Below are 22,621 nucleotides of genomic sequence, written 5' to 3' on the forward strand. Positions count from 1 at the left end.
AGCCTTGGCAGCGTGTGATATTCAGTTCGATGATATTCGTTGATGGTGATAGCCGAATACAAAGTACAATCAGTATTTCAGTCTCGACAGGGTACGGCTGACAGGCAACTGGGCTATGAAGACGCAGCAGCTCTACATAGCAGCATGTGACAGTGTGAAGGCGTCAGTAGAAAAGTAATGAACGATAACCACAAGTAATGAACGGTGACATATAAACGGTAAAGGCGTCATTTAAACACAGTTACGTATGACTTTATCGGATGCCGCAACGCCTACCATGATGACATCTAGTTGTACCAAGGCACTAGCCCTAAAACATTATTGCCACCGTATAAGGTATGAAAGACGACCTTTGTCGGTATCATGGTGGGAAAGAAACCTGGCTCTTAAACAAAACACAAAGAACTCACAGGTCAGCATCACATCACACAGAAAGTTGATCAGCGGAGATTTGTGTCAAACAGTTCCTCTAATAATTCTTAACGGTATCCAGTTACCCTAGAGTGATATATCTTGGCCTAGTCTTGGATAACCACCTAAACTGCAAGAATAAATTTTTGGAGCATCGACAGGATATCTCTCTTGTCTACAAGCAATCCAAAAATTTAGAAAACTATTTCCATCTGAATTTAAATAAAAATTGAATCTAGTTTTTAATGTCGCCACGTCTTCGCTGTTCTGATGTAGCTAGTTGAACGCGACACACGTACTGCAGTCTCCAGACGACTTGAACTATTCATGACTGCTTGCCTTAGAAATGTGTGTAACATTCGATAGTTTGATCGCATCAGTCCTCCCTATACTCATGCTCTATGTGACCCCATATGTGGCGTGATTCTCAAACGCTTCGTTTACTTAATTGATTTCTTTCTTACTAGTGTCCCCAATACTTTTACCCACATATCAAATACCTGTGATCTTTCCGCATCTGCAATACAAGATCGGATATGCCGAGCATCCTAGCTATACTTTTCCACACTTTCATTTCAGTTTAATATACGACTGTGGAACAAACTACCTTGTAACCTGCGTTGCCCTAAATCACTCTACATTCAAGAGAAGATTACAGCTTCATATGTTACTATCGACGTAACTTCCCTCTCGGTATATCTCAGCTACTGTCTTTCTGCCCAACAGCGATCAGTATCTCCGTCAGGTGCTCTTCTAGTCCTTGTCTATTTCTGTTTTCTTTTTCCATCTCAAGTGCCAACCTTACCACATTATTTGTCGCTTCTCCTCTGAATAAGCAACTTCCTGCCATATTATTTCGTTCTATAACGCGGTCAGAGATTTCTGTTAGATGTCGTTACTCACATCCAACGTAGTGAGGAAATTGCTTAACACAGTGTTAATAAAACTGACATTTCGTAAATTCCATATATTCATTATTATATAATGAGTGTTTCAAAGTTTTTGCGTCAAGCGTCTAGGGATGATAGATCACAACATAGGAAACAACGTTTGTTAGAGAAAAAATGTTTGAGGACACCCCTTCCCCTCCCCCAGTGATACTAGGCATCTCTTATAATTTGTTATGCCCTTGGGAGACAGTAGAGCATAGGCACACTGCAGTGCATGTACGCAATGTGTGTTGCCTACAATTCAGACAACTGCTTCACATGAAAGGGGGTAGCCTGAGTTCCTGGTTTGCTTCTTAAATACCTTTCTTCGCTTCAACAGACCAATTCTTAATGTTTTCTTCTTCAAAATCGCTTTATCAATTTACTGGGATACATAGTATCCAAAAGCAGCGGACCTCGTTAGTAGACCTCGCTACTTCAGTGAAATCCTGTCGTTCCAGTGCCGGAAATTCCAATAAAAAGACGTCTGGTATCGCATGGAAGCGTAAGTGTACATTTTGTCTTTAATAGAGTCGGCAAGACTCAGCACAACCAGGAGCACCTCCGAAGATGTACGAAACGTCAGGGATAGAAGAGTTTCATGGACCACGGGCATACAACCCGGAAGAATTCTCGGCAGCTGAAACATCCGTTCGTGAAAGCCTTCGTTGTTTCATAGAAGATGTTCCCCATGAATTGATCTGTCACCTGAAGACATTTGATTCAAAAACTTTGAAACACCCTATTCATGTAGATACATACTCCGCAATCCACCACACGGTTCGTGGCAGAGGGTACCTCGTACCACAACTAGCGTCTTCTCTCCCTGTTCCACTCCCAAACAGAACGAGGGAAAAATGACTGCCTATATACCTCTGTACGAGCCCCAATCTCTCTTATCTTATCTTTGTGGTCTTTTCGCGAAATGTAAGTTGGCGGCAGTAAAATTGTATTGCAGTCAGCCTCAAATGCTGGTTCTCTAAATTTCCTCAGTAGCGATTCACGAAAAGAACGCCTCCTTTCCTCTAGAGACTCCCACCCGAGATCCTGAAGCATTTCCGTAACACTCGCGTGATGATCAACCTACTAGTAACAAATCTAGCATACCACTATCATCGTTATTGTTATTTTTATTATTATGCAGGGTGATCCAGATGTCCCTATCTTTGGGTTTTATACAACCCATAAGCCTTCACAAACCATATTTTCATATTCTCTTGCTTCCTGTGCATAAACTATTAGCCCGAGAGAAAAAATGAAGAGGACCTTTTTGTAAGAAATGTAACATAGTTAGAAGTTTTAGTAGAGCTGGAGACTAAACTTCTCGATTTATTTTTAAAAAACGCGTTTGAAGATCACTTTTGTACGTTTCTCTTGAATAACCCGAAAACGGTGGCCTCCAGCAAAAACCTATCCCTGTACAAAATTTGACTGTATTAAATCTTCTACAAAAAGGTCGGTTCATTTTTTCCGTGAGAGTAATAGTTTGCACCTAGCGAGCGAAAGAATATGAAAATCTTGCGTGTGGTTTTTGAGGGTGTTGCAGGTTGCGTAAAACCCATAGGTAGGGGCAGCTGAATCATCCAGTATACGGCTCATGTGCCATACAAATTACAGTGTTGACTCACGAAGAATGTCTGGTTAGAAGTAAGAGATGCTGTGAAGGCGTTAACCTTGGCAGGTGAAAAAAAAATCTTCAATAAAGGAATATTATTGCACATTGTATTAGCGAATTCTTTCTCCATACAGTTACTGTGTTGAGTGTATGAATATTCACGGCGTGTCGTCGCTTGCAGGGCGTGGTGTGATGGGCGCAGAGCGGTGACCCGCCCCTGGAGCACGGTCGCAACCAGCAGGCAGAAGGCAGCAGACAGCACACGGCAGACATGGAGGTGGTGCCCGCGGCGGACGTGCCCCTGGCGCTGCCGTTCGCGCGCTCTAACGTGCAGGAGTGGTCGCACCTGGACCAGCTGACGGGCGTGCTGCAGCAGGGCCGCGTCCAGGCGCACCACTGGGCCAGCGCCACCAGGGCCTACGGCAAGGTCAGTCTCACCTTCTGTCTCCTACAAAATAGTCCGCACACTTACTCCGCAAGTGCCGCAGGTGCTCAAACTGGGCCCTGTCAGAACTGTCTTCAACGCCGTCACGACGTCTTCGACACTGCATCAGAAGTGGAGCGGTAGATAAAATATCGATATCATCATCAGGTTACCTTCCATTCGGAAATTGGATGCACTCAGTAACTGTATGTGACTTGTAAATTATAGAGTGCAGCTTTCTTTTTTCTTCATTGATATCTGACACCTTACAATAAGGTGGGCTGGCAGCAGCACACTACGCTGCTCTTCAGCCACAAAATTTACAGAGAAAATACAATGGAGACACAGAATACACAGAACAAAGTGTGGGGCAAAAAACAGTAGACACAGAAACAAATAACACATAGCCGTTCACACGTGAAGACATCTAAAGAAACCGTTGGCACTGCACACGGACACTGATGACGGAGACGACACGTGAACGATGGAGTGTGGGCGGCGAAAAACACTGAGGCACAAACTCGACGGCACACGAATGTCCACTTTATGTGTGCGAGTCCGGGGACCTGCCAAGAGGGGAAGAAGGTGGTGGGGGAGGGAGAGGGGAGAGCAAAGATGCCAAGGGCAGAAGAGATGGGGGGAGGAATGAAGGTATGGGGGTAGGGGAAGCCCGGGGAAGGAGGGAAGGGGGAGAGAAGGGAGAGTGGGTGCCCATAGGAACAAAAACAGGAAGCGGGAGGGAGTATCAAAGTTGGTAGGAGGGGTAGATGGTGGGGAGGAGGGCATCATCAGGGAGGGGGAGCTGGCGGAAGCCACCTTGGGAGAGGGTATGGAGAGTGGGGAGATGGAGAGCAGGTGGGACGTAGAAATACAGGCGCAGCAGCGGACGGGGCCAGGAGAGGATGGGAGAGACAACCAGGTGAGGGGGATCGAGTTTACGGGAGGTGTAGAGGATCCATATCCGTTCGAGGAAAAGGAGGAGGTGGGGGAGCAGAATAAGGTCGTACAGGATCCGCGTGGGGGAGGGGAGACGAATGCGATAGGCGAAGCGAAGAGCATGGCGTTCTGGGATCTGAAGGGATTTGTAAAAGGTAGGGGGAGCGGAGATCCAGGCAGGGTGGGCGTAGCAAAGGATAGGGCGGATGAGGGATTTATAGGTATGGAGGATGGTGGAGGGGTCCCGACCCCATGTGCGACCAGAAAGAAGCTTGAGGAGATGGAGCCATGAGTGTACCTTGGCTTGGATTGTCTGGAGTTGGGGGGGTCCAGGAGAGGCGACAGTCAAGGGTGACACCAAGGTACTTAAGGGAGGGGATGAGGGCGATAGGACGGCCATAGACGGTGACATAGAAATCGAAGAGGCGGAAGGAAGGGGTGGTTTTGCCTATGATCACCTGGGTTTTGGAAGGATTGACCTTAAGCAACCACTGGTTTCACCAAGTGGTGAATAGGTCAAGATGGGATTGGAGAAGGTGTTGGGAGCGCTGCAGTGTGGGTAGAGTGCAACAGCCAGTCGTTCTTTTTATATTTTATTATGTGAATCCAGATTTCGGCTAGTAGCTAGCCATTCTCAATGATAAAAATACAAGAAGTACATAGTCAGATGCTATAATAAAAAGTTACAACTAATGGCATAACTTATATGGTTTGTATATTCCTTTCAGCTATTTTTTTTATTTTCAAAGCCTATAGGTCCCTGTTGCTCTGGCATCAGTCACAGTTCTTTGAATACTACTATATACAGAAGGTAGGCTGTGTGGAGAACACATCGGTTGGTTGTATGGCGCCCTCTATATGAACTACGTATACAATATTTAAGGGAAGTAAAACACTTCAAATTTACATGGGAATTTCATAAAATAAAACGTAAGTAAATTCTTTACATTGCTGTCCGACTTATTTCATATTTTCCGGTAAATATAGAATATATATATAAGAAAATTTCCAGGTTCACTTCTTGCGAGTCAGTAGTTTTATTCTTTAAACATCTAAGTAACGTCAGATGGGTAACACCTTTTTTTAAAAAAAATTATATATAAGACACAAGAAGGCACATGCTATATACAACTAATAGAGTTGATCTGATTTAAATGTTTTTATCTTCGTATTATTTTTCTCTCTTTATTAAAACATCATAACAGGTATATTGTCCCTCTTATTTACCAAATAGTTCATAGATGGCGCCAAATGTCAACCAGATGGATGGTTGGTGTAACTGGGCTATTCCGTTACAGATGTAGAAGGTACTAGCCTCTTTGTCACTTCAAACCGATTTTTTTTATAAATACAATAAAACCAATACACTGAATTGCTGTTAATAACAATGTACATGCATCTAAGCTAACTTACCATGTGAAAGTTATGTAGGTTCCAAATTATAGCCATCATACTCGTACAGTAGTTTGCTAATGGCTGCTACATATTGGCAAGACGGCAGGAGCTACTTACCGGAGATCATCGCCATCAGTGTCTCGTGTGTACCGTCGTGTTTAGTGTTTAGTATTCAGTGTTCACCGCCGCACTCCATCGTTCACCTGTGCCATCGACATCTTCAGTGCTTGTGCGTCGTGTCAACAGTTTGTAGTGTGGATTATCATCGAGTATGAACGGCTCCGTGTTTGTCTTTATGTGTCTATTGTTTTATTACCCACTGTTATGTAACTTATGTGTATTCTTTCTGTTGTTTCTTTGTCTATTCTATGTCTGAAGAGCAGCGTAACATGCTGCTGGCAGCCTGCCTGTTTGTACAGGTTTAAAAATCACAATAACGAAAAAAAAGGAGCTACTTACTATGTTACCATCCATAATGCCAATTCCCACACTTTCTAACCCTCTGCAGGTGTGTTCCAGGGCTCTGTCCTCTCACCTCTCCTCTGCCAACTGTACACGGCAGATATGTCCCAACCCCCCACCCCCTCCAGTACGCCTCTTGCAATATGCTGATGACACCGCAAACCTCGCCCTCGCTCCTACCCTCCAACGGTCCCAACGCCTTCTTCAGAATCACCTTGACCTTTTTGCTACATGGTGTAACCAGTGGCTCCTGAAAATCAATCCTTCCAAGATCCAGGCAATCATCGTAGGTCGTACTACTCGCTCCTTCCGGCTCCTGGATTTCTCCCTTATTGTCTGCACCCGTCCTGCCCGCCTCACCCCCACCTTCACCTACCTTGGCCTCACCATTGACCGTCACCTCACCTGGCTCCCTCATCTCCGCTCCATCCAATACCAAGCCCACAACTGCCTCCGACTCCTCAAACTCTTCTGTAGCCGGACATGGGGGTTGCACCCCTCTACCATCCTCCACACCTACAAATCCTTAATCCGTCACATCCTCTGTTATGCCAGTCCCGCCTGGATATCTGCCCCCAAATTCTATAAGTCCCTCCAGATCCTTGAGCAGCATGCACTCCGCCTCACCTTCCGTATACACCTCCCGTCCCCCATGCGGATCCTCTACGACCTCATTCCTTTGCCCCATCTGCTCCTATTCCTCGAACATATCCGCATTCTCTATACCTCCCGCCGCCTTGATCCCCCTTACCCCCTGGTTGCTCTTCTCCTCTCCCCTCCCATCCCTGCCCCCTGCCACGTCTTCACTGTTGTGTCCCCCCTACGCTCCGTCTCTACACCCTTCATCTCCTTTCCCAAGGTGGCTTCTATCAACTCCTCCTCCCTTCATTTATCCCTCCTATTAATTCTGATCCTCACTCCCCCTCCTTTCCTCTGTCCTTTTCCCGGGCTCCCTCTCCTCCCCCTTCCATCCTCTTTTTTCCCCACCTCCCCTCTCTCTGCCCTCTTCTCTCCCCCGAGTCCTTTTGCATTTCCCTGCTCTTCCTCTTCTCATTCCCTCTCGCGTCTGCCCTACCCCTCTCAACCCTTATGAGTCCTCTCCCTCCTTGGTTGCCCCCCCTCCTTTCGTTTTTTATTCTCCTCCCTCCTTGCTTTTCCCCCTCCTCCAGGTCCCCCCCTCCCCTCTGCATTTGGCTAGGGAGTGTCATCTTTGTGCCGCCATTTTCGTGCAGTGTTTTACAGTGAGTGTTCCGTGATGTGTCTTTTGGGAAGTGTTGCGAACGGCCATCATACTGTCGCTGGGTGTGATTTTTTTTTTCTCTCTTGCGAACAGAAACCAGACTGTCGCCGTGTTTTTTAATTGTGTGTCTACTATGTTACTTGTCTGATTCCTGTGTATTTTCTTACATTGCCAACCCCTTTTGCTTTCGTTTTTAAGTTTCCGCATTTTTCCGCCATTTTCAACTTTAGTCACCGTTTTATCGCCTGTTTTTCTTGTTTCTTTTCTTCTTCCGTTTTTAAAAACGTCTGTAGGCTGTAGAGCAGCGTACTAAGCTGCTGCCAGCCCACCCCCTTCGTGGGGAAATGATAATCGATAAAGAAAAAAAAGAAAAAAATGGAGCTACTTAGTTCCTCTTGTGTCAAACCTTACATTGCTTTCTAGCAACAAGTTTTCAAATCATTACTAGAACCGTCCGTTTTTATAACGACCTGATCATTAATCGGGTTGCTGTCGGCATTCTTGTGATGGCAGAATATCTCCAGCTCTTCCAGGAGGTTGAGGAGCCTGCCCTTCTCGCATTAATGCAACAGCCTAACATTAGATGTCAACGTCGGCACATTACGTTTCTATGTAAGTAAATGGGCAGCCATACTCGATTTCTGCGGGGTATCTTTTCTTCTCAACGCGACGTGTTCCCCAAACCTAATTTCGAGCACCCCTCCTGTTTGGCCAACATAACAGGCCCTACAGTCTGCGCAATCAATTTTAACTCCAGAAGCATGAAATACGTTTTTTTCATCTACAGATTGTTGCAAAATACATCCTAAGTTATTTTTGGTACAAAAGACACTATCACGTTGTACTTTCTAAGGATAGTTGCAATCCTACTACTCACTTTTCCATAGTAAGGTGAACTAACAAACTTAATATTTTCTTTAGAAGCCATACTATTGTAAAGCGTCATATTTATTAGCTGTCATATCGATATCTTCACCAAATAACATCGATATATGTCGGTGACATTGATTTCTTACTTTATCGATATACCTGCATCTACACGACAATATCAACTACCGAACATTTTTATTTTATATTAAACATTTTTCGTAATTATATGTAAAAATTTGAAATTGTTCTTTTGAAAGTGTAGCAGAACATAATTACACTTTCTCGGTGAGAAGGAGTCTTACAACTTTTTGAGCTTTCTTCAAGCCAGTATTTCTACTCGTATTTGACTGTTTGAAGCAAGTATAGGTGACACAAAGAAGCAGCCTGTAGCATAGGTGGGTGACGGAGTGAATGGAATAAAAAGATTTCTGATGAGAACAAATAGCACAGCACTTACGTTAAAAAACGATTTTTAACGCAACTACTGTCCTGTCTCTTCACAACAACATTCTTCAAAAATAGTTGCTGAAAATGATCAATAAAAATCTAATTGACAAGATTGGTCTTTGCGATGGGCGGTGACTTGTGTGGGGATGTGCTGATGTAATCGGCGCTGCCAACAGAAACTGCAACGTTTAACTTCACCACGCAATTTTGACACTACAAGTAGGTCGCTGTCGTTGGCAGAAATGAAGGAACAGGGAAGTCGACATGAAGCGTTTCGGACAAATCGGATATGTGACGAAACCGAACAACTGACCCATCGGACACCTTTCATTGTGCCACTTACATGCAGTTACCATTTTTAGAAAAGAGGTTGTAGCCAAGCGTGAACGTGCATAGCTTTCCTTTCAATTATTGCTCTAAGGGGAAAGGCAGCCTGCAGAATATCTAATACCAAATCAATACTTAAATACAGAGCTCCAAAACCGGCAGTATATTTACAATGTGCAGCCGATATTTTTATAAGCCCGCAAGTCGATATTCTTTCCATCGCTATACCTATATATCAATAATTTTTTCGATAAATCGAGAACCGGTAACGATATTTTTTTAAATATTTATTATCAGATTACCGACATTTTTAAAAACATCAACAGTCCTAATCAGAAGCCAGCTGCTGAGGGATTGAGGCTTGTTTATGAATTAGTTTCCTTCGAGCAGTTATCACAGTCGCACGAAATTTCTGAAATGGCAAATTTCCGCCATGGACTCTAATTATTGTATGTTTTCTACTGTTGGCCAATTTTGGCTGCGGCCTACGGCTGACAGTTTCGTGGCTTGTCCTCCTGCACTCAACTGCCGCTCTGAAATGGCGTAATAACCCAAACTATTCGGTTGTCGAAAACAGACAATAGACACAGTAAATGGCGAAAATATCGTCATCTGTGGAGTTTCTGTACAAGTAAACCGTACCTGGTAGAATTGCTGTAGTCAGTCCCTCTTCCAATCCATGTTACCAAGTTTTTTCTTTGGTATTTTTTATTTATGTTAAGGACTGAAAACTCATGAAGTTAAGACCGCACATGAAATCTTTATTTCGATAGATTACTAGTTTCGGCAAAGAGTCTCGTCATCTTCAGATCATAAAATTCTTTGATTAGTGTTGGTGTCATTACGGCTTCACAAATCGCTAAAATCTTTCTTAAAATGAGAACATATGTGCATGACATAAGTAAAAACAGCTTTTCATCGTTCGTGGCTTGTGTAATTGAACGACGGTTATAAAAGCAAGGCGTTACGAAGTGATGTAAATACTGATTGTGACAGTTACTTTGCAACGTTAATTGCTTGTTTAATATGCACGAACCGGCTTTGGATTACAATCTGAAACTCACCGATTCTTTCTGATGAATTCACTTTCCGTATACAGTACTTGCGCACAGTATTTGAGACAAGACCCGGTATACAACCGTTAGACAGTATTGTGGAAAATAGGAACGGAACACATACACTAATTTCTGTGCGCTTCTCTCTAATAGCAACTGACGTTGTTTAGGAGAGAGAGTAAAAGTAACGCAGTAGCTTGAAAGTTCTCACTGCAGGAATCGATTTTACCTCGTCTACGTCATCGCTACACACCGAGGAATAAAGAACAGGTCATTGTCTACGTCATCGCTACACACCGAGGAATAAAGAATAGGTCATTTAATTAGTCATAGGATTCTATGAACAGTCCAAGTATTCGACGAAACAGCAGTTTGTATAATAGCGGTTAAGCGTTTGCGGCAAAAATTTCCCAAATTTTACTTTGCTGCATGTCACAGATTGTACACCACTGAGTAAGTGATCAAAAATTTTAGCTGCAGTACTGTGCACCTCTTTTTGTGCTGATGACAAACTTAATGTGGAGTAATGGATTTCATTTTTCCTTCTGGTACTGTAACTATTTACATCATTGTTAGACAATAACATTAGTTAGATTAAGTAGTGTGTAACCCTTGGGACCGGTGACCGCAGTTTTGTCACATAGGAACTTACCACAAATTTCCAAATTCCTTATGCTGAAGGATTCCATTATAATTTCTCTTCCAGAGTAGGCAGTTTGGGTCAGCGTTTGAAAACGCTCTTTGCCACCTCTGTGACATCAACCATATGTGCACCATTAGTTACCACCCGCAAAGCAATTGCCTAGTGGAGAGAGGGCATAGAACAATGAAAGTGGCCTTCATGTGCCACCGAGCTCATAGACTGAGGCACTTCCGTGTGTTCTGTCTAGGCATACAGGCTGCATATAAAGCGGAATTTCAGGCTTTAGTCGCCAAAGCAGTGTATGGAGAACCCCTTGCACTCCCTGCAGATTATATTCTGCCTGCGACCAACATCGGTGAATTTGATCTTCCACAATTGGTACAGCACATCAAAAACTGCATCCACCAGACACGGATCCCTCCGCTGTCGCCACACTTCATGCCGAAAGTATTCATTCTCAGAGATCTCGACACTGTGACCAGGTGATTCATGATGTCATGGTACATCCCGCATTGCAGCCTCTTTAGTCAGGGGTGTACGTAGTGCTCAAGCATGTAGTTCAAACATTTGGCATTTTTACTAACAAGAGACCTACCACAGTCTCCCTTAATCGACTCAGAACGTCGAGCACACTGCAAGATTGACCTCCTCTTTTGCCTTTCATGATGTCGACCTCCTGGACAACCACAACACTGACCAACACAACACAACACTTTAGAAGCCACAAGAGCTACGCAGCGCTACTGCATCTCTGCACGAGCCAACCGAGCCACCAACACCTCCAGTGTTATGGTATGACCCATGTAACAATGCGCAGGATTTTGAAAGTCATGTGTCACATCCGGGATCACCGTCTATTCCCTTGCTGATATGTTAGTGAATTCAAACACTCTGGAAGTGAGGAATAAATGGCGCGAAACTTCAAGGGTGGTGAGCGAATATAATATTATTTCTGTGATTACAAAATCGAGTCAGATTTATGAAGAACTTGGCAGTCAGTATGACGCTGACGTCCCCCCTCCCCTCCCTTTGACCTTGGTCCGTGACAAGATTCGATTCGAATTAGAGTCATAAAGCCCTTGCATCCACTCGTGAGGCAAGCTGACATCCAGCTGTTATAACTGGTCTTTGAGATGCTGGGTATTGTCACTGGGACGCAGTTGACGTCCGAGCTGCTCCCACACATGTTCTGCTGGGGAGAGATCTAGGTTCTTGCTGGTCAGGAGAGTACTTTAAAAGCACGTAGAGATAAGGGTCATGTGTGAACGAGCATTGTCCTGCTGAAAAATGGCACCACGATACTGTCACGAGAGAGGTAATACGTGAGGGCGCAAGATGTCTGTGATGTACAGTTGTGCCATCAGAGTTGCTTCGGTAGGTATCAGCCCTGACCTGAAGTCATATTCGGTGGCTGCCCACAACATGACGCCAGGAGCAAACTGCTGTGCTTCTCTAAAACATTGGAAGAATGGAACTTGTCACGACGGCGACATACACACCGAAGATGCTCACTTGCGGTCGTACAGAACCGCGGCGCATCGCTAAATACAGTGCGCCACCATACATCAGCAGCCCATGCCTCCTGGTCACGACCCCACTCCAGCCGCAGCTGTTTGTGTTGTGTTGTTACCGGTAGCCTATGCGTAGGGCGTTATTTCCCTAATCTGGCTGGTGCTAGTCTCCAATCATCAGTGCGGGATGACACAGAATGTTGCGGTGAGTCTGTTAGTTGTTCTCAGGTGACGGGCGTAGATGTAAAAGGGTTACGATGTGCTTTTTACACAATACCGTGATCTTCCTTGCCTGATGTTCCCACGCAGCTCAGCAATGGGCTACTGTCACATCCGAATGCCGGACAACCCTGGATATGGCACGATTCGACCTCCTGGCCAAATGGAGGCCCACAATAAGGCCCTTTTCAAACTCTCTCCACACTGCCTGACACGAGTATGCAGCATCTCTGTGCCCTTCACTAAACTCGACATCTGACTCTGTACACGCTTCTTATATATCCTACCAGGCCTGATTACTACACTAAACTCGGAAAACATTAATGCACTCATACGGCCGTTTTACCTCTCACAGAGAACTGCAACTCTATTTGCACACCCACCGATAATGTGTACGTTTTAGAAGTTACATTGACATCCGACGATGTTTTCTGGGTGCTTCAGTTTTTTTGTCAGTCGGTGTACACTCCAGGCGCCTTCTTACAGTCTATCACTGAAGTCTGAACTTTGTCTCCTGTGGGCGATTGCGAAATGTGGTTGCTCAGTACAGCCTTGTGTTGAGTGTTTTATGAGTATGGAGTGTCAGGAAGGACACATCTATACCTCTAGAGAGAGGAATGCCACATGTAAATCGTCCGCCCAATATAAGATCCCCATAAGTAGAACCACATATTCTCGTGCCGTGATTCCTGGTGGAGAGGTCTGGAGTGAAACCAGGGACACTGGCTACCTGACGATCAGGATATGTACGCTGCCACCTCGCCACGCTTTGCCGGACGTCAGCAGATCTCGAAGCGGTCATGTTGAGGAGTATTTACCGAGCTCTGCTTTGGAAGCCGTAAGAGCTTCATATTATCTCACTTTACACTAAAGTGACAAACCCATGAGATCATGATATGGACAAATACAGATGGTGGGAGCTCTGCTTTGGAAGCTTCATATTATCTCACTTTACACTAAGGTGACAAAGCCATGAGATCGTGATATGGACAAATACAGATGGTTGTAGTATTAGGTACACAAAGTATGAAACGGCAGTGCGTTGGCTGAGCTGTCCGCAGCTCATGGCCTAGTGCTTAGCGTTGCTGCTTCTGGATCGTGCGGTCCCGAATTCGATTCCCGATCGGGTTAGGAATTTTATCTGCCCGGAGGCTATGTGTTTGTTTTGTCCTCACCTTCTCATCGTAATTGTCATTCGTGACAAATGGCTAGATTGGACTTTGAAAACATTGGACTATGTAAAAAATTAGGACTTTGTAGCCAGCCGGGGTGGCCGAGCGGTTCTAGGCGCTACAGTCTGGAACCGCGCGGCCGCTACGGTCTCAGGTTGGAATCTTACCTCGGGCATGGATGTGTGTGATGTCCTTAGGTTAGTTAGGTTTAAGTAGTTCTAAGTTCTAGGGGACTGATGAGCTTAGCAGTTAAGTCTCTTAGCGCTCAGAGCCATAGGACTTTGTACGGGCGCTGATGACCTCGCAGTTGAGCGCCCCACACGCCAAACTTCATCATCATTGGAAGAGTTGTCATTTGTAGCCAGGCGATTCATGTGAAAAGGGTTTCGACGTGATTATGGCCGCACGGCAGGGATTAACAGGCTCTGAACCCGGAATACTAGTTGGAGCAAAACGCATGGCACATTTCACTTCGAAAATCGTTAGTGAATTATTCTCATCACGGACAACGCATTGGTCGACGGCCTTCATTAGACGACCGAGAACAGCAGCGTTCGCGTAGGGTTGTCAGCGCTAACAGACAAGCAACGGTACGCGAAATAACCGCAGAAATTAATGTGGGACGTACGACGAATGCATCCGTAAAGGCAGTGCGGTGAAGTTTGGCGTTAATGCGCCATGGCAGCAGAAGACCGACGCGAGTGCCTTTGCTAACAGCACGACATCGCTTGCTGCACCTCTCCTGCGCTCGTGACATCTCGGTTGGACCCTAGACGACTGAAAAACCGTGGCCTGTTCGGATGAGTCCCGATTTCAGTCGGTAAGAGCTCATTGTTGGGGTTCGAGTGTTGCGCAGAAACCACGAAGCAATGTATCCGTCAACAAGGCACTGTGTAAGTTGAAAGTCGCTCCACAGTAGTGTGGACTGTGTTTACATGATATGGATTTGGTCCTCTGGTGCAACTGAACCGATCATTGATTGGAAATGGTTATGTTCGGCTACTTGGAGACCATTTGCAGCCATTCATGGACTTCATACTCCCAAACGACGACGGAATTTTTATGGATAACAGATCTCCACGTCACAGGGCCAAATGGTTCGCAATTGGTTTGATGAACATTCTGGACAAGTCGAGCGAATGATTTGCCCTTCTAGATTGTGCGACATGAATGCCATCGAACATTTACGGGATGTAATCGAGAGGTCAGTTCGTGCACAAAATCCTGCACCAGCAACACTTCCGCAATTATGGACGGCTATAGAGGCAGCGAGCCGGCCGCTGTGGCCGAGCGGCTCTAGGCGCTTCAGTCCGGAACCGCGCTGCTGCTACAGTCGCAGGTTCGAATCCTACCTCGGGCATGGATGTGTGTGATGTCCTTAGGTTAGTTATGTTTAAATATTTCTAAGTCTAGGGGACTGATGATCTCAAAGTCTCATAGTGCTTAGAGCCATTTGATCCATTTTTATAGAGGCAGTGATGGCTCAGTATTTCTTCAGGGGACCTGCAACGACTCGTTGGGTCCATGCCACGACGAGCTGCTGCACTAGGCCGGACAAAAGGAGGTCCGACACGATATCAGGAGGCACCTCCTGGCTTTCGCCAACTCAGTGTGTGGTACACTGCAGAGCGGTTTCTACCTTACCCTACAACATCGATTGGCAGACCGAGTGTCAGGAGCTGTACGCTGGTAGCACTTTTTGTTTCTCGGAAAAATTGTACTGGCGAAAGTCTTTACCTCTGGCAAGACTCGAATTGGATCAGCATAGTGCTCTAATGCTGTAGTAAACTCTACACGAAGGAACATGGGCTATATTTTCTAGCGTGAACAGTTTTAATGGGATTCTCGCATTGGTAGCGACTGGATGAATCTGGAAATGTTTTTATGACGATTTCATTGAATTCACCTACATAGATACATATACACTCCTGGAAATTGAAATAAGAACACCGTGAATTCATTGTCCCAGGAAGGGGAAACTTTATTGACACATTCCTGGGGTCAGATACATCACATGATCACACTGACATAACCACAGGAACATAGGCACAGGCAACAGAGCATGCACAATGTCGGCACTAGTACAGTGTAAATCCACCTTTCGCAGCAATTCAGGCTGCTATTCTCCCATGGAGACGATCGTAGAGATGCTGGATGTAGTCCTGTGGAACGGCTTGCTATGCCATTTCCACCTGGCGCCTCAGTTGGACCAGCGTTCGTGCTGGACGTGCAGACCGCGTGAGACGACGCTTCATCCAGTCCCAAACATGCTCAATGGGGGACAGATCCGGAGATCTTGCTGGCCAGGGTAGTTGACTTACACCTTCTAGAGCACGTTGGGTGGCACGGGATACATGCGGACGTGCATTGTCCTGTTGGAACAGCAAGTTCCCTTGCCGGTCTAGGAATGGTAGAACGATGAGTTCGATGACGGTTTGGATGTACCGTGCACTATTCAGTGTCCCCTCGACGATCACCAGTGGTGTACGGCCAGTGTAGGAGATCGCTCCCCACACCATGATGCCGGGTGTTGGCCCTGTGTGCCTCGGTCGTATGCAGTCCTGATTGTGGCGCTCACCTGCACGGCGCCAAACACGCATACGACCATCATTGGCACCAAGGCAGAAGCGACTCTCATCGCTGAAGACGACACGTCTCCATTCGTCCCTCCATTCACGCCTGTCGCGACACCACTGGAGGCGGGCTGCACGATGTTGGGGCGTGAGCGGAAGACGGCCTAACGGTGTGCGGGACCGTAGCCCAGCTTCATGGAGACGGTTGCGAATTGTCCTCGCCGATACCCCAGGAGCAACAGTGTCCCTAATTTGCTGGGAAGTGGCGGTGCGGTCCCCTACGGCACTGCGTAGGATCCTACGGTCTTGGCGTGCATCCGTGCGTCGCTGCGGTCCAGTCTCAGGTCGACGGGCACGTGCACCTTCCGCCGACCACTGGCGACAACATCGATGTACTGTGGAGACCTCACGCCCCACGTGTTGAGCAATTCGGCGGTACGTCCACCCGGCCTCCCGCATGCCCACTATACGCCCTCGCTCAAAGTCCGTCAACTGCACATACGGTTCACGTACACGCTGTCGCGGCATGCTACCAGTGTTAAAGACTGCGATGGAGCTCCGTATGCCACCGCAAACTGCCTGACACTGACGGCGGCGGTGCACAAATGCTGCGCAGCTAGCGCCATTCGACGGCCAACACCGCGGTTCCTGGTGTGTCCGCTGTGCCGTGCGTGTGATCATTGCTTGTACAGCCCTCTCGCAGTGTCCGGAGCATGTATGGTGGGTCTGACACACCGGTGTCAATGTGTTCTTTTTTCCATTTCCAGGAGTGTACGCTGCATTCTTATTGTGTAACAACAGTGCAGATGGTTTGTGTATGTTAAATTACTAGAGAATTTGATTTTCTTGGTTACTAGCGTGTGTTACTGACATAAGCTGTAATTAAGTGAAAGGGTGATGTCTAAGTCGTACAGCCTAGAAGCCACATTCTTTCTCCTTAGCACCTGCCAGCAAAGATAAAATCTTACGGATCTTGTGAAATACGTGTTCTGTAATACAAATACCACGCGAAGCTAATTAGCCGTTCTCGTACAGAAGACTGAGGGTTTTCAAGGCGTGGTTGCAAGTCGCCGCTCCTCGCGGCACCGGAGCAACGCCTGTGAAAGGTCCGGCCAAGTGTAACGTACTCGTAATTTCGTTTCGCGATTGTTCGCTCAGATTCGCCCGCTCCGCGGTCGCACGGATAGTGTTAACCTTCTAATTACACTCAGGTCTCCATTATCGCACGCGAAAAGTACACGTTTCACGGACAATCACATCGCACCGAGCGCTGCTCTCGGAGCTGTTAATGGTTCCCAGAAATCGCCTTTTTAATTACGCCCACTTTATCTGCGAAAGCGTCTGTCCGGTAATTGAGTTATTGAGCCGGCTGTGCTAGAGCCTACCCCCTCCCCTCCCCCCCCCCCTCACACCACCACTCCCACCCCTCCCCCTCCACCGCAGCGACGTCCGCGGCCGTTTCGCAGAAGCGAACCATTCTGGCTGGTCGCGCGATCTAGCGCGCCACCTTGCCAGCCCTAATGCTATTACAGAAGGAAATACGGTCGCTTAGAATCTGACAATGGGCCCGGCGCTGGAGCACAATGCACAAAAAGCGCAGCCCGGCGCAGCTGGATCCGGGTTGCCGACTCCAGTATAGCCGACCCTGAAGGCGACTTGTGTCCTCTGGGAGGTCTGAAGACCGCAAGACGCGGCCGTACCCTCACGGGACGCACACATCACACGGTCCCCGTCGTAATCGAGGAGACAATCAGAGGGAGAGAGCCAGGGCGAGGTGGAAGCTGCATCTGGCAGTGATCTGGTGCTGCGGCACTGGTGTTACATCACTGCCGACGCCTTCCACAATTACTGACCACCGATCTGTGTACTTATTTACAGTTACTGGAGACTTGCACTTAGAAAACAAAATAAACTAGAATGCAAGCAGGTTATTCAACAACATACCGGGTGATCAAAAAGTCAGTATAAATTTGAAAACTGAATAAATCACGGAATAATGTAGATAGAGAGGTACAAACTGACACACATGCTTGGAATGATATGGGGTTTTATTAGAGCCAAAAAAATACAAACGTTCAAGAAATGTCCGACAGATGGCACTTCATCTGATCACAATAGCAATAATTAGCATAACAAAGTAAGACAAAGCAAAGATGATGTTCTTTACAGGAAATGCTCAATATGTCCACCAGCATTCCTCAACAATAGCTGTAGTCGAGGAATAATGTTGTGAACAGCACTGTAAAGCATGTCCGGAGTTATGGTGAGGCATTGGCGTCGGATGTTGTCTACAGCATCCCTAGAGATGTCGGTCGATCACGATACACTTGCGACTTTAGGTAACCCCAAAGCCAATAATCGCACGGACTAAGGTCTGGGGACTTGGGAGGCCAAGCATGACGAAAGTGGCGGCTGAGCACACGATCATCACCAAACGACGCGCGCAAGAGATCTTTCACACGTCTAGCAATACTTTTTTTTGGTTCTAATAAAACCCCATGTCATTTCAAGCATGTGTGTCAATTTGTACCTCTCTATCTACATTATTCCGTGGTTTATTTTCAAATTTATACTGACTTTTTGATCACCCGGTACACTGATAAGTCAAAACATGATGACCACCGCCCACCGGGCCATTGGATGCCGCCTGGTGACGTGGCGCACGTGACTCGGGACGCGGTAACAAAGGTATGTAAGCGGAGCAGACGGGGGCAGGGATCATCCTAAGGAAGATACAGGGTGCAAATGAAGAAATTCATTGAGCTAAGCGACTTTAACAAAGGGCAGATCATTATTACGGAGAGCCTGTGAACGACTATTTCGGAAACTGCAAAGCTGGTCGGATGTTCACGTGCTGCTCTCCTGAGCATCTACGGAAAGAGGTAGAAGGACAGTAAACCACCACTAGGCACTAACTGGTTGGACCACCACGACTCTTCGCAGAATGTGGGGTTCGGAGCTTTGCGTGCTCTTTAAAGTAGGATAGATGGTGATCCGTGGTATCTTGGCAGAAAGAGTACAGTGCTGGAGCACGCACGAATGTTTCGGAGCACACTGTTTATCGTAGATTATTGTACACGAAGCTCTGCAACAGACCACCCTTATGTGTTCACATGTTGATCCAACGACATCATCAATTACGATTGCGGTGCGCACGGTACAGTTGGGATTCGATCAGTGGAAACGCGTCGGGTCTTCGGGTGAATCACATTTTTGCTACATTAGGTCGATGGTCGTCACTACAAACGCCATCATCGAGGCGAATGTTGTCTCGAAACGTGCAGTGCGCCACCTGGACTTCTATAGGACCTGTGGTAATAATCGAAGACATGCTGATAGCTGCGAACCACCTGTTCCCTTGATGCTTGATGTCTTCCGCGAATACGATGTCCCTGTCTCAGAGCCAGAACCGGACTACAGTGGATTGCGGAGCATAATAGTTAACTCACGCTGATGCATCTACTACCACATTCGTCTGATGTAAATCCTATGGAACCCATCTGGGTCACTACTGGGCACCATCACCGCGTACGCGAATCAGCGACCCCTTATTTACGTGCATAAGCTACTACAAACAGCATAGTGAACGCATTATTGTGGCCAAGATAGATACGAAGCCCATGCCTACTACAGTAGTACAAGTTTATATGCCAACTAGCTCTGCAGATGACGAAGAAATTGAAGAAATGTATGATGAAATAAAAGAAATTATTCAGATTGTGAAGGGAGACGAAAATTTAATAGTCATGGGTGACTGGAATTCGAGTGTAGGAAAAGGGAGAGAAGGAAACATAGTAGGTGAATATGGATTGGGGGACAGAAATGAAAGAGGAAGCCGCCTGGTAGAATTTTGCACAGAGCACAACATAATCATAACTAACACTTGGTTTAAGAATCATGAAACAAGGTTGTATACATGGAAGAACCCTGGAGATACTAAAAGGTATCAGATAGATTATATAATGGTAAGACAGAGATTTAGGAACCAGGTTTTAAATTGTAAGACATTTCCAGGGGCAGATGTGGACTCTGACCACAATCTATTGGTTATGACCTGTGGATTAAAACTGAAGAAACTGCAAAAAGGTGGGAATTTAAGGAGATGGGACCTGGATAAACTAAAAGAACCAGAGGTTGTACAGAGATTCAGGGAGAGCATAAGGGAGCAATTGACAGGAATGGGGGAAATAAATACAGTAGAAGAAGAATGGGTAGCTTTGAGGGATGAAGTAGTGAAGGCAGCAGAGGATCAAGTAGGTAAAAAAACGAGGGCTAGTAGAAATCTTTGGGTAACAGAAGAAATATTGAATTTAATTGACGAAAGGAGAAAATATAAAAATGCAGTAAGTGAAACAGGCATAAAGGAATACAAACGTCTCAAAAATGAGATCGACAGGAAGTGCAAAATGGCTAAGCAGGGATGGCTAGAGGACAAATGTAAGGATGTAGAGGCCTATCTCACTAGGGATAAGATAGATACCGCCTACAGGAAAATTAAAGAGACCTTTGGAGATAAGAGAACGACTTGTATGAATATCAAGAGCTCAGATGGAAACCCAATTCTAAGCAAAGAAGGGAAAGCAGAAAGGTGGAAGGAGTATATAGAGGGTCTATACAAGGGCGATGTACTTGAGGACAATATTATGGAAATGGAAGAGGATGTAGATGAAGATGAAATGGGAGATATGATACTGCGTGAAGGGTTTGACAGAGCACTGAAAGACCTGAGTCGAAACAAGGCCCCCGGAGTAGACAATATTCCATTGGAACTACTGACGGCCGTGGGAGAGCCAGTCCTGACAAAACTCTACCATCTGGTGAGCAAGATGTATGAAACAGGCGAAATACCCTCAGACTTCAAGAAGAATATAATAATTCCAATCCCAAAGAAAGCAGGTGTTGACAGATGTGAAAATTACCGAACTATCAGCTTAATAAGTCACAGCTGCAAAATACTAACACGAATTCTTTTCAGACGAATGGAAAAACTAGTAGAAGCCAACCTCGGGGAAGATCAGTTTGGATTCCGTAGAAACACTGGAACACGTGAGGCAATACTGACCTTACGACTTATCTTAGAAGAAAGATTAAGGAAAGGCAAACCTACGTTTCTAGCATTTGTAGACTTAGAGAAAGCTTTTGACAATGTTGACTGGAATACTCTCTTTCAAATTCTAAAGGTGGCAGGGGTAAAATACAGGGAGCGAAAGGCTATTTACAATTTGTACAGAAACCAGATGGCAGTTACAAGAGTCGAGGGACATGAATGGGAAGCAGTGGTTGGGAAGGGAGTAAGACAGGGTTGTAGCCTCTCCCCGATGTTGTTCAATCTGTATATTGAGCAAGCAGTAAAGGAAACAAAAGAAAAATTCGGAGTAGGTATTAAAATTCATGGAGAAGAAATAAAAACTTTGAGGTTCGCCGATGACATTGTAATTCTGTCAGAGACAGCAAAGGACTTGGAAGAGCAGTTGAATGGAATGGACAGTGTCTTGAAAGGAGGATATAAGATGAACATCAACAAAAGCAAAACAAGGATAATGGAATGTAGTCTAATTAAGTCGGGTGATGCTGAGGGAATTAGATTAGGAAATGAGGCACTTAAAGTAGTAAAGGAGTTTTGCTATTTGGGGAGCAAAATAACTGATGATGGTCGAAGTAGAGAGGATATAAAATGTAGGCTGGCAGTGGCAAGGAAAGCGTTTCTGAAGAAGAGAAATTTGTTAACATCCAGTATTGATTTAAGTGTCAGGAAGTCATTTCTGAAAGTATTCGTATGGAGTGTTGCCATGTATGGAAGTGAAACATGGACGATAAATAGTTTGGACAAGAAGAGAATAGAAGCTTTCGAAATGTGGTGCTACAGAAGAATGCTGAAGATTAGATGGGTAGATCACATAACTAATGAGGAAGTATTGAATAGGATTGGGGAGAAGAGAAGTTTGTGGCACAACTTGACCAGAAGAAGGGATCGGTTGGTAGGACATGTTCTGAGGCATCAAGGGATCACCAATTTAGTATTGGAGGGCAGCGTGGAGGGTAAAAATCGTAGAGGGAGACCAAGAGATGAATACACTAAGCAGATTCAGAAAGATGTAGGTTGCAGTAGGTACTGGGAGATGAAAAAGCTTGCATAGGATAGAGTAGCATGGAGAGCTGCATCAAACCAGTCTCAGGACTGAAGACTACAACAACAACAACAACAACAACGTGACCTATGCGTTAACATATGAAGTCACATACCTCCACAAACCCACCAAAAAACTGCCGGTTCCTTGATGCACAGAATCGTTCCAAAGGCGAACAAAAAAGCTATTAAGCAAGTGGTCATAATGTTTTGCTTTATCAGTGTACACAGAGTGTAAAAAAGACGGTAAAGGTGCGAGTAGGTG

General features: G+C 45.8%; 1 protein-coding gene across 1 annotated transcript in view; it reads left to right on the plus strand.

Moving 5' to 3' along the window:
- The window catches only part of LOC124550602, a 1,053,220-nt gene that overhangs the window by 684,935 nt on the left and 345,664 nt on the right, over positions 1–22,621 (plus strand). The window contains exon 5 of the mRNA XM_047125358.1: positions 3,137–3,382. Within this exon, the coding sequence (XP_046981314.1) occupies positions 3,227–3,382 (156 nt within the window). The 5' untranslated portion in view covers positions 3,137–3,226. The remainder of the gene's footprint in view (positions 1–3,136; positions 3,383–22,621) is intronic.

Source organism: Schistocerca americana, chromosome 1 (assembly GCF_021461395.2).
Source record: "Schistocerca americana isolate TAMUIC-IGC-003095 chromosome 1, iqSchAmer2.1, whole genome shotgun sequence".
NCBI classification, from domain to species: domain Eukaryota; kingdom Metazoa; phylum Arthropoda; class Insecta; order Orthoptera; family Acrididae; genus Schistocerca; species Schistocerca americana.